Source organism: Dermacentor andersoni, chromosome 11, assembly GCF_023375885.2.
Source record: "Dermacentor andersoni chromosome 11, qqDerAnde1_hic_scaffold, whole genome shotgun sequence".
Taxonomy (NCBI): domain Eukaryota; kingdom Metazoa; phylum Arthropoda; class Arachnida; order Ixodida; family Ixodidae; genus Dermacentor; species Dermacentor andersoni.
The window spans coordinates 124,403,699-124,416,305 of NC_092824.1; the positions used below are offsets into that span (position 1 = coordinate 124,403,699).

The window sequence follows — 12,607 nt, forward strand, 5'->3', positions numbered from 1 at the left end:
AGTGAAAATGGTATTTCACTTTTTTTTTTTTTTTGCTGCTGCTGCTGTATGTTACGTGGTTATGCATGTTGTGCGTTGTGAGGTTTTTTTCTCTCGTTAGGATAAAGAAAGGTGAAGCAGCAGATGTGAGGACACTACTAAAGGCCTTTTTTTTCTGCTGAATTTGCCACGGTTATCTTAGCAGTTCTATATTTTTGGGTTTCATTGCAATTTTCGTGGATTAGGTGTATCATGCATAGCGTATATTTCCTCTGTATTTTGAGTACGCTGATATATGTCAAAATAAATGTTCTTGCTTTTGTTGTTTCCTACACTGCCGTGTGCGGTCACGTAAATGTTGGTCGGGACCTTTTGTCAAGCAATTGCGGCTTTTATTCTAGGAGGGGTATTCTGTAAGAGTCCACCTAGTGGACTGTCCATTTCGGCCGCTGCTGATTGGCTAGGGCCGCTCGTCTCCTCCTCTCTCGTATAGCTGCATCCAATCAGCAGCGGCCAAAATGGACAGAATAACCCCCCCCCCCCCCCCGGCCTCCCCATTGTCAAAGGAAAGTAAGCTTGATTGATGATTGTCTAGCCACTTGAACACTCACTGCCACATGTTATTTGTACTGCAGGGTGTCTACCTACCGGGAAAACCGGGAATTCTCAGGGATATTGAATAGTCTGGAAATACTCAGGGAAAATTCAGGGAATTTATGCTTCTGTCAGAGAAAATTACCTGTAATTTCGTTAAAGGGAACGAAAGTCGCGGTAATGCTTGCTCGAGCAACAGAGAGGGATCGTAACGCATCGTCTTTGACGCCGTGTCGTCTGATGCAGGAGTTGCCAATGTACATACAGTCAACGACCGACGTTCCGGACGGCCGATCATTCGCATGGCTTCGCGGCACCACCAGGTGCCCCATAGAGTCGATGCATAAGAACGTCTGAAATTTCGGAGGCAAGAACCCTTCGCCGTCCGATTTGCCGTACTTTTTGCCGTGACCGCAGGTCCGAAACGGCATTAAGCAAAGCCACCACTGCCGCCGTTTTGATTACCTCGCCCCCTCGAAACGGCGCTCTCGCACTCAGATCCGCTGGCAGCCGTAGCCACCACCGCGGCAAACGCCAGGTCTAGCTGCTTCGACGTTCGCTATTAAGAGGAAGCTTTAGCTCGGGCCCAACTCCGACGCGGCCTATTCAAACACATGTAAAAACGCAAAAACGTTTTTCTGAGATAACCCCTGGACCGATTTTAATGAAATTTGTTGCATTTGAGAGAGAAAGTTAAATTCTAGTGACTGCTGGAAGGGGAATTTTGATTTAGGGCTTGAATTTTGTTAAAAAGATTTTCAAAAACTCAGAAGTTTGAAAAAAATAGAAGCACGAAGTTTACAAACTAATAGCTCTGCATCAAAAACAGATATCGCGATTCTGTAAACGTCATCCATTAGACCATTCAAAGCGGACAAATTTGATATGTCATTTTACATCTTATGAGAATTTGCTACGTTACTTACGAGGGTTTTCCAAAAGTTGTAATAACACATTGACACATTTTTTGAGGTTCATGTGTAACATATCAATTTTGTCCGCTTTAGATGTGCAGTCAGATACAATTCACAGAATTGCGATATCATTTTTTCTTGCTGGGTTACGGAGTTGTAAACTTGATAGTTTCGTTTTCTGAAAATTTGCGATTTTTGCCAATTTTCTATAAAGAAATGACAACTTAAATCGAAAATTCGAAACCAACAGTCACTAGATTTTAAGTGTTTCTTTTAAATGCAGCAAACCCCGTCAAATTTGGTGCAGTGGTTGCCGAGAAAAACGAATTCTCCTTTTACATGTATTTAGATAGGAGCACCCGAGCTAAAGCTTCCTCTTAAGTTTCTTGCCGTTCAGCGCCGTGTTTTTCATTGAAAGTATTCGCCGCTGTCAGTAATGGCACCGACTCCACCTCTATGGTCCTCGCGATTGGCTTCGAACCTCGGAAAGCACGGTGCGTTGCATAATGCCGGTTCCCGAAAGTCAGCTTCGCCTCAAAATAGTAGCGGTACGCGGTGAAGCATAACAAGCGTGGGAAGGTGCAATGCGCCTTTGGATGGATGGTTGGATGGATGGATGGATGTTATGAGCGTCCCCTTTGGAACGGGGCGGTTGGTTGCGCCACCAAGGTCTTGATATTATACTGCCTAATGTCCTACCTAAGTTAAACAATAAAAAAATAAAAAAGAAACACTATGAATTCCCACACCCAAATTGTCTGATCCCCTATTGCTAACTGTGCTTTTGTACGTCTCCGTTTTTTGTCGTTTCCCTACTTTTCGTCCACCAATCCTCCAATCGCCTCTTACTAATGGCTATTGCGGACATGTTTACTTTTCCACTGCTCCCGCTGAACCCAAGGGCTTCAAGGAGGCCAGTGGTGCTGTTCTGATTCCGTGGCACGCGTTGGGGCTGCGGCCACTCCTCAGATAGTTAACGAGTCGCAAACACCAGGAAAATTAAAACTTTATCCTGTGCATTTACAAACTCGTAAAAACGCGGTGCTGCCACAGTCGTGCAGCGCGAAAGAACGAAAGAGACGCGGGTCGCGTGAACATGGCACTCCGGGAGGGAGCAAGCGAGAATGAGGGCACACAGGGAGAAGGAAGAAAAAAGGAAGGGGAGAGGAGTCCAATGTTCGCAGACGGAGGCGGCGCCCATGGGCGGGAAATTTGAAGTGGACACGGGACAGCACAGGTGCCTAAATCGACAGCTGGGTAGACGTCTTCACATTCTAATAAAACATGCTCCATAGCTTCCCTAGCTTTACCACAGCAAGCACATGCTTCTTGTTCCATCTCATATCTCGCTTTATAGGTGCGTGTTCTAAGGCATCCCGATCTCGCTTCGAAAAGTAATGAGCTTCCCACGCCGCAGGGATCAGTCATCTCCCCTTTTCTCTTTAACGCGGCGATGCGCGGGCTCCCGGAACTGCTGTGCTCTATCCCTGGGCTTCACCACAGCCTCTACGCTGACGACGTGACGTTATGGGCAGCGGCGGATGATCCACAAACTCTTCAAGAGATCATGCAACGCGGCATCGACGTCGTACAAGCTTATGCGGAGTCAAGGGGCCTGACGTGCTCACCGGAAATATCCGAATACCTCCTGATCAAGCCCGGCAGAAGTAGCTGTCCCAGGGGATTACCACGGAGAAGGCGCTTCCTTGAACTTAAGGTCGGAGAACTTACCATCCCGGAGCGCCCCAGTATAAAAATATTGGGGCTTGACTTTCAGAACACGCTGCGCTGCGGGCTCATGTTAAAGAAACTCCAGAGGGCGACCAACTACACACTACAGCTCATTCGCCAGGTGGCTAATCGGCACCACGGCATGGGCGAGGGCGATCTGCTTCGACTTGTGCAGGCATACATAACCAGCAGAACCATGTACTCGACACCATATGTCAAACTCGCAGTCACGGACTTAGCCAAATTAAACACAATGATCCGACGAAGCACAAAGGCAGCCTTGGGCCTTCCGGACCACGCGGCCACCGCAAGGCTAGAGGCCTTAGGCATGCATAACACGATCGAGGAGCTCTTAGACGCTCACCACACAGCCCAAGTCCGTCGTCTCTCGCTAACCCCGGCTGGCCGCACAGTCCTCCGGAAGCTCAGTCTCGAGGCTATCCCCGAGGTTACAGAGTAGATGACGATTCCGCGAAAGGCCAGGGGGCATACTTATGCCCCACCCCTACCCCGCAACATGGACCCCGAGTCTCATCAGGGCCGTCGGCAGGCCCGTAGTGAAGCCATTTGGCGACACTACGGCTCGCAAAATGGAGTGGTCTACACAGACGCAGCCAGACACCCTCGCGGCGACCTCATGACCTCGGTGGTAGCGGATCACAACGGAGGATTGATAGAACATACAACAATCACGGCTGGCCGAGTGGTGGAAGCGGAGGAAACCGCGATTGCCATAGCCATGCATGCGGAAGCGAATACCGTCATCAGCGACAGCAAGCAGGCCATCGGCAATTTCGTCCGTAGTAGAATTTCCAAACAGGCGTACCATGTCCTCACACGACGCCCCCTAAGCGGCTTGAAAACCCTCGTGTGGACCCCCGCACACGCGGCTGTGCCCGGCAACGCGTCGGCTCACAGTTTGGCTCGAGATCTCGCGCGCCGAGCCTCGTCCGCGGATGCGGACGGCGTGAATGAGGAGGAGAGACACGAGGAACCCTGCGAGACTTATTATGAAATAGCCCATCGGTATCGCTTGAGGCGTCGCGCGCTCCCACCACCGGCCAAGCAACTCGACAAAACGCAAGCGGTCGCGTTTCGGCGACTTCAGACAAACGCATACCCACACCCAAAATACATTAACAAAATCACAGGGGGCAAGGAAAGCGACAAATTTAGGCTCTGTTCAGAAACAGGAGCACTCACACACAATGTGGGAATGCACCTCGCTCCCGTTCTCTCATCCCCCCGTCAGCAGCAAGACTGACTGGACAGCCTGGCTCAGTTCCAGGGACGTCGACCGACAACTTGAACTGGTGGACTGGGCGGAAAAGGCCAAGCAGGCCCAGGGCCTTACTTGAGCCCAAACCCTCAGCCACGTCCCTCTTTACGCTTCCCCCTTTCAATAAAGTTTAACACCACCAACAATGAGCTTCTCTTTGAGTTATCATAAATTGTTTCTTTCCTGATTGAGTTTTTTCCTCTTTAGTTACTCATGGCAGGTTTCCTTTCCATTGCCGCCACCCATGAGATTATTTCAGCCTCTCTGACTTTCCGCTTGACCGTCTTTGTTGCTGCGTTGCCCACCCTACAGGCCACATACTTGCTGGTAAGCTTCCTAGTTATTTTCCTCCACTGTGAATCAATGTTTTTCCTCTACAGATACCTGAACACTCTCCCAGCCCATTGACTTTCTTTCATATTCCTCAGGCGTTTTTCATGCATTGTGGCGCCATTGTGCGGTGGCCACGAGAAACAATTTAGCAGGCGCCGCTGCGTGCCGCGACAGCCTCCCCACGCGAGACTTGCGACCAAACAAGCAGCGTGTGAGACAAGATCGAAACAACGTGTACGCGCCGTTATATTTTTTGTCATCGTCAGCTGGCCATCGAGCCCGCTGGTAAATGCTTTGTACCTGGAGGTTTCTTCAGCGTGACGAACGGTTGGAATAACAGCTTCGGCAACGCTTTACAAGCTTCTCCTTGGCCTGAAACCGCTGCACCTGTGACGTAAAGTGAATAAGTAATGAAACATTACGAGTACGCACATAATCGCATGACTCGAAAAGAGCATGAGTTGCAGTTTTTGGGGCGAATATCACGTTTCACCACTGCATGTGTTTATGGTGTGCCGTGCACTAAGAGTACATACATACACAGGCAGTGGGGAGGCCAACAGAATGCCTAGTTGCATACCTTATTTACCCACATAAAGTGTTTGTACATCTACAAAAATGCAAAAAAAAATGGTCAGAAAGACCAAAATCGGTGATACCCCCAGTTTGTGGGGCGCCTGTCTTCCTCTTAGAACGAGCCGCGGTACGAACGTTGCGGTCGACCGCGTCTTTTTTTTTTAACTGGTGCGTGTACACACACAGGGTCGGTATTGTCACGCAGTAACGGCAAAGAACAGACTAGCAACACGGTGAATGACGAAACTAACTTTTATTGGCCGAACCTGGACCCACAATAACAGGCTACACTTAAAGCACGACGATAGCGGCGAACACAGTTGGCGATCGTCGAAACCTGATCAGCGGGTCAAGCGCGTCAGCTTTTACACGCGAGCCATCGAACGGTCGAGAGTAATCGCTGGTGCCCGCGTGTCTTCCAGAAAGTTCTACACCATTTGCGTCGCGCATACATGCAATCAGATTACACAAGGTTCGGCGACGACAGACAGCGGATAGAATGATCGATAACATTCGAGAAACTTCCGATACATGCGGGTGCGTCCCGCGCTGAGCGATAACATTTGTTTGACGGTGAAAAGCGGTCACCCGAAAAAGATAAACAAGTACACGCGTCAGTATGAAGTCCTGATGTCTGGGCGACAGCGAAGGCGCCCCTGAAGTGTGTCAGTTACACAAGACGCGCCACACGACTCCAGCAATGCCGCACAGGAAAATGAGCCTTAGTACAAACCGTACTACATCCCGATTCGCTAAACGAAAATAAAAGCCTTCTGCAAGTAAATATTACTGACAAGAATGTCGAAACAACTAGCAACGATTGCTAACTAGCACTGTCAGCCACTTGGACTGTTTCCCACGTCAGCCCAGCAGTGCAGGCGAGCTTGGCTCCGACAGATAACTACGCCGACACCACGAACATTCGCTGAACGCTTACAAAGCTGTGAGTGTGCACGGTGTGAAGTTGCGAAATGACGGCGTTCGAGCGACGGACGCACAGAGACGATAAAAAAAAAAAAGACACTTGGCGTTTCACTCAACCAGGTCGCTCGAGCTCAGATCGTTTGTTTCACTTGCTCAAACATACATTTGCGTCTTCGTCGAGATTATTCGTATGCGAATACATACTTGTCACAAAGTGACAAGTATGTAGGGCTGCATATCGAGGACTATGTGTGCCAGAGTGGAGGTCTGGCCGCTGGAAAGGCAGGCGTCGTCGCGATATACGTCGGAGTAAATATACGTCGCGATATACGTCGGAGCAGGCCTGCGGCAAAAAGGACGTTCCACGTCCGCCGCCAAGGTTTGTGAGTGGTGGCACTGGCTAACACTGCTAGGGTTCTACTAGGACACATAAATACCCAAGAAAGTGGATGGGAAAACGACGCCGCGGTAGCTCAATTGGTAGAGCATCGCACGCGAGATGCGAAGGTTGTGGGTTCGGTTCCCACCTGCGGCAAGTTGTTTTTTCATCCACTTTGATTCCCTATAATTTATCATTTCTTTATTTCATTTATTAAGCACAAGTAATTTCCCCTATGTTGTCCTTGGTGTCAGTGTTTGTTGGCTTCTTATGATATGACTAATAAAAATCGGGCCCCTCGGTTAACCCCCTTTCTTCTCGTTGGTCTGTAAGAGTGTAAGAGAAGTGGCTGGCGCCCAATTATACTGACAAGTGCAGCGCCTGCCACGGCCGTACTCCACTCGCTCGGAGGAGAGAGTCGAGTCTGGCCGTGTGCCTGCCAATTGCTTCAGTCCTCAGCCACTAGGGCGCTGCGCATGCGCAGTACGGCGTCGCAAAATGCGGATTGCCACGGGACGCAGTGTGTATTCCTTAATTATACACGCGTGAACCCGCCATCTCCTATCACAGTACGAGCACCGATATGCCTAATAAGTGTACTAGCAGGCCTCTTCGAATGTGCCTGTGGCGATTTGAGCCCTTAAGGGCGGTAAAGGACATGCATTCATTTTTTCCAACTGCCCGAGGAATGATAGGGAAAGGAACTGTGAAGGAGCTTGAGCTCAAAAAGTATTGGCTGACGCCGAGATGCAGGTGACCCTTATCCTTTTTAAAGCAGTGAAATGCAGCGCTGGGGCGTTGTGCGCGGACTGAGAGTATGTAAGGAGTCTCGGGACAGTTTAGGTTGACTTGCCAGCTGTTGAGAGAGAATCTCGCTTGTGACAGGCCTCGTACCGATGAGCTCGCTATCAGTTGACGGAAATAGCTCATATCCCCTTGAGTCACAGCATCCACATTTGTGGACGGGACCTATTTGTGCCATTTCTGTGCAGTGATAGCAAGGAATAGAACACAAACATTAAGCATAGGGTAAATTGAACATTATGGTAACCTAAATTACTTTCATTTTACTTCTGAGGGATATGTATCGTTACGGAGTACCGCTTTGGTGACGGCATTACCGTGTTTTACGTGACGTTTGACATGGGGCATGTCGGTAGCAACCTCGGAATATTTTTTTTCTTGAAATGCTTGAGGCCAATGAATAACTTTTGCATGCAATTCGAGCGGGGGATTTAATGCTTTTTATGAGGAAACGTAGCACGACTGACTTACAATATTCAAATATTTAGTTACTCTATAATTATGATGTCTCATCATAAAATGTTCAAAGAGTCATTATACCGTCTTCATTTACTTTCAGTGGAATCTCAAGCACCATCTATGCTTGACACGCGTATCGACAGTCGATCATAATTAGGGACTGAACGGGATGTTCGAAAATATTTGTTTCTGTATGCATCTCCTTTTTATTCGTATTTGAAAATGTTTGACTCGATCTGCAATGGGCTTTACCATTTTTTTTCGAAGATATTTTATTCCATGCGCATTTTGCTAATCCCTCCCTTCTGATTTCTTTTTGAATAAAATAAACAGTACTCCTTACTATTCAAACTGGATTAAGTTGTTTTCTTTGTTTTTTAGCATGCTTACTAGGAAGTTCATGATTATATTGCGCTTAGTGTTGCACAGACGAACGATAGGGACAGCACGCGGACATACGTAGCGCTAAATATTACTACGAAGTGACAGCATCGAGCGACGTGGTGTCGGGTGTCGAAGGCACTCAGGGAAAACCGGGAAAACTCAGGGAATTTGGAAATGTCAACTTGGTAGACACCCTGTACCACGTATTCCAGCCATGATGCAGACAACTTCCGCGTAATATGCATATACCACAAGAAAGGGGTATACCCCAACCAGTGTTTCGAAATACCATGCGTGCAGGTGAGACCACTTGCTTTTTTTGTTTGTTGTTGTTAACTGGAGGCGTAGACCGAGCGAAAGACTCGGCAGGCTATTGCAAATTGGCTATATCACACGAGATGAAAGACGGAGAGAAAATAGAGAACGGACGCACATACACTCGAAATGTAGGCAACAATGAGCACCATGAAATGAACAAAGTGGAAAGTAGATAGCTTTATGACGTCATCTATTTAAAAAAAATCTTATCAATATGTGTCCATTTGGGTGCAGCAGCGCGCACCATGTTGGACATTATCAAAGGGAACAGTAACTAATATATTGTTCACTACAGTAGATGAAAGGAAGTGGTAATTGTCTGCTCTTCACTAATCACGTTTTTCTGTCGCAGAGACTCCGTCTGGACTTCGACAGCTTCGATCTGGAGACGAGCAGCCAGTGCAAAGCAGACTGGGTCTCCATCGAAGAGAACGGGGTGCGTGAGTCTTCCTTCGTTTGGCGAAATCCAGTCGTTATGCAAGCACCGCGGTTGCTGTCCCTCGGAGGGTTGCTATATACGTAGCCTATTACAACCCGCTGCCTCTGTGGCGGTGGGTCGCTCTGTGCATGAGAGGCTGCGGCCGTTCCGTTCAGCAGCCGCGAGTGGAACGGCGCATGGACCAAGTCCAAGATTATAGACTTCAAACGAGAGCAGCTGCGCGGAAGGCAGTTGTGTTTCGGTGATTTAGCGATGCATGAGAATGCCTTAACTTTCCTGTTGTTGTGACGAGGTGCCGCAACGGGTGCAATGTTCAAAGAACGGACGGGCTGCACTGGTTTGGCGCATTTATACGCCTCGTATACCGCCTATAAAGGCGCCACTGATAGCCACCTAGCGGGCGCTTCCAACAGTAAGCGCGAGTGCAGTAGCACACGACAAACCTTAGCAGCATGGATGGTTGAAGTTCGCGGCTGCGATTTCTCCTTCTTTTCCGGTGCCAGACTGCTTCTGCGGTGACAGCTGTAGGGAAAACGCTGACCTCTGTGGGAGTGGGTATGAACACGATGTTACCGGTGTTTGGGACAACATGGTCTACGTACGTGCCAGGTGCGTCCCGCAGAAAGCGCCATGAACCCCATTTACATGAAGTGGAGCTCATGCGAACTAGCCGATAAATTTTGTTGACTAAGGCGATGTCTCGATCGTGTGTTTTTTTTTTTTTTAATTCTACCCTTGCCGTAATGCTGCTTCTGTACCTTAATAATAAGCACCCGTCGTTAGTGCAGACTTATATCAAAGAAATCCGCATGGTGCAATGTCTGCATATTCCGTTGTCATTTTCCTGCCGATGAATACATGTGACATCGCCGAATAAGTGCAGTCAAAGTCGCCTCAAGAACAGTAATTGCGAATTTATTGATGGAAACGCGTACACTAGTCAACGAAGTCACCAAACGCACGGGTTAATAAGAGCGCGTGTTAGCGCTGTACCGCCGATGAACTGCCGTTCCCGCTGCAGTTTTTGCAATTTTACATTCCCCAAGGGAGCTGCTTGGAAACTTACAAAGCTAAAGTCTTACTAACTTTGAGAACTTTTTTTTTTTACTTTTACTTGAGAGAGGTGCCATATTTAAAGGCAGAGCAGCGCCAGTCAAAGTAGATGAGCGTTGGCGGCAAGGCCGGGTTTAGTCCTCTGCGGCGTAAGCATATTAAGAAATAATTCAATTGAGTACAAAATTCACATGCAGGAAGCGACTAAGTTGTGAAACAAACAAATCACTAGGCGTGTTAAGTCTGCTCAGACAGCATCGAGGTGTGATGACTTCCCAAACGTGACGCGAACTTTTCAGCGAAAAATGGAACAAAAATACCATATGCAGCAACTATTAGCAATTCTCGCCCTGAACTACATATCTTCTAAACACATTTCCCAAAAAAACACAATATCTGAGATGCCCTCGGGCGAAAAGAATGAAGCTGGTAAAGAAGCACTTAATTTTGCTTGGCATCATTCCGATGAGACACTGCGTGATTTATACCCTTTACAAACGAGGCAGGGTGAAAACCTCGCAGGTCAAAAGAATCAACAAGAGTTATGCACGAAGCAACTAGCTACAGTTAAACAAGCGCGAAGCCACGCATAAAATAGATGTAAGAACATGACCCTATGTAAACCCTAGGTTTGCTGATGACGTGTTCCCTTAAAGGGTCCCTAAAACGGTTGGACAAATTTTGCAGACGCTTTGGGAACATTCGCGCCACAATTTAAATTAAGCGTCTCATAATAAGAGAGCTACGGACGATTACAAGTTACCCTCCTCCATAGCCATGATTCGCTCGTTCGCCGAGTGGTCGGGGCTACGCTCCGCCTTCACTCGCTCTGCGTCATGACGGCACGTCGTGTCGTCTACTTCCGGTTGTCTTGGAGCCAGGGCGCGAAACATCTCCAACCTCTGCGCCAGCGACCTGGGTCGCTATCCTGTTCGCTTTAGAAAATCCGACGTTTGGTTTCGCCTCACGCGATTGTCCAGGCCGCGCTGGTGGTCAATCCAGGTCAGCCTAGGTCAGTCTAGGCCAATGTGTCGATCCCAAGCGGGAGCTGTTCAAGCAGCGTGCGTTGCAAGTATTCTGTCGCAGTGCCGAGCGTGTCGGGTATTCGGCTTACCGCAGGCGAGCTGGGCGTTTCGGCGGTTGGGTGGAGGCATAAACTAAAGCCCCTCCAGATTATTATTGCTGTGGTGAAGGATCTTTAGCGTAGATGTACGGCGAGGGGCCTGATCCATCGGTCTGCATGGTCCAGCCACCTGGTGCCACAGAGCTTAACAGGCCATACAAAGAGCTAATATCGCTGTAACCAAGTGCAAAACATTTTAAACATTTAGGAAAACAGCGTGTTCACGATTACGCTCCTGCCAAAAATTTACGCTAACAGCAAAGTAGAATACGCTTATTCACTACTATATTAGACGAGACGTTCATTTGAGGGATCGCCAGTCGTTTGTGCGCAGGTGCGAGTAAGAGCGGGCGCGAGAGAGAAAATCTGGGGGCTTTTGCTCTTTGAATATATGACTCTGACTAGGCATTACGGAGGAGGTTTCTTAGCGCGTGTTGTATGCTTTGGTCCTCTAGACATGCCGGCGTTGCGGAGTGGGGTCGAGTTTGTTTACGCTCCGCCGGTGGCTGCCCGCACGGTGAGGCAGTGGGCACAGACGCCCCATTTGGTGATCGCTGTGTCTGAAGGGGCAAGGTTCTGACTGGTGTTGTACAAGTCGCGGGTCGCTTTTTTCGTCGTGACGATAGACTCGATTTTTTACAAGCACTGCTCCAGGAGGGCACATGTAACCGGCGAACGGAGGCCTCAGGAGAGCACCCGAGGTTATAATAAAGCAGGCGGCGCAGGATCTCCAGGGCACCCAACGGGTAGCGGAGGGATCAAAGCTGGAAGAAGGGCCGCCCGTGGGTTGGGGCCGCGGAGGCCGAAGCGTGCCAGAGGGCGTTCGCATAAAAAGTTGGCTGTCCGATGGTAGTTTGTACAAAATTGTTTCGGGGTCCCTATAATAAGGCATTTCATTAAGGCATTTGTTTGCCAGTCTGGCCGACATACTCTTTCCCGCCATATAGTGGCATATAATACCTTGCTCCTTCCATACAAGTTCTATCAGTCGCTTCGGTGTTATTTGCATTAAACTGGCCTTCATGCTTACATTTAATTTTATCCTAAAGTTACAGCGCGTGGAAGCACAAGCGAAAAAAAGTTACGAATGGCTCTCGGTGCTTTTCACATCGAAGCTGTATATGGCTAGCCGATTCTTCTGTCCGTCCGTCTGTCGTCTGTACGCCGAAAACTCCGGCGCGACCCCGGACGCATGCGCGAAAAAAAAAAAGATAGGAGGCGCGATTGGCTGCGCCACTAGTGACGTCATTGCTCTCCGTCGCAGCCGAGCGCGCGCGTATCAGTTTCTCTCCTGCTCCAAGAGTAAACATCATTATTA

The 12,607-nt window shown here is 48.7% G+C and overlaps 1 protein-coding gene across 5 annotated transcripts in view; it reads left to right on the forward strand.

The window, feature by feature from the left end:
* Positions 1 to 12,607, forward strand: part of Rtca (RNA 3'-terminal phosphate cyclase) — a 303,555-nt gene that overhangs the window by 20,814 nt on the left and 270,134 nt on the right. For all 5 annotated transcript variants that reach the window (XR_008614321.2, XM_055075593.2, XM_055075591.2 and 2 more), the window contains exon 3: positions 9,027 to 9,110. Coding sequence is in view for 4 of the 5 variants with exons in the window: in XM_055075593.2 (XP_054931568.1) it covers positions 9,027 to 9,110 (84 nt within the window). In the remaining variant the exon portion in view is untranslated. The remainder of the gene's footprint in view (positions 1 to 9,026; positions 9,111 to 12,607) is intronic.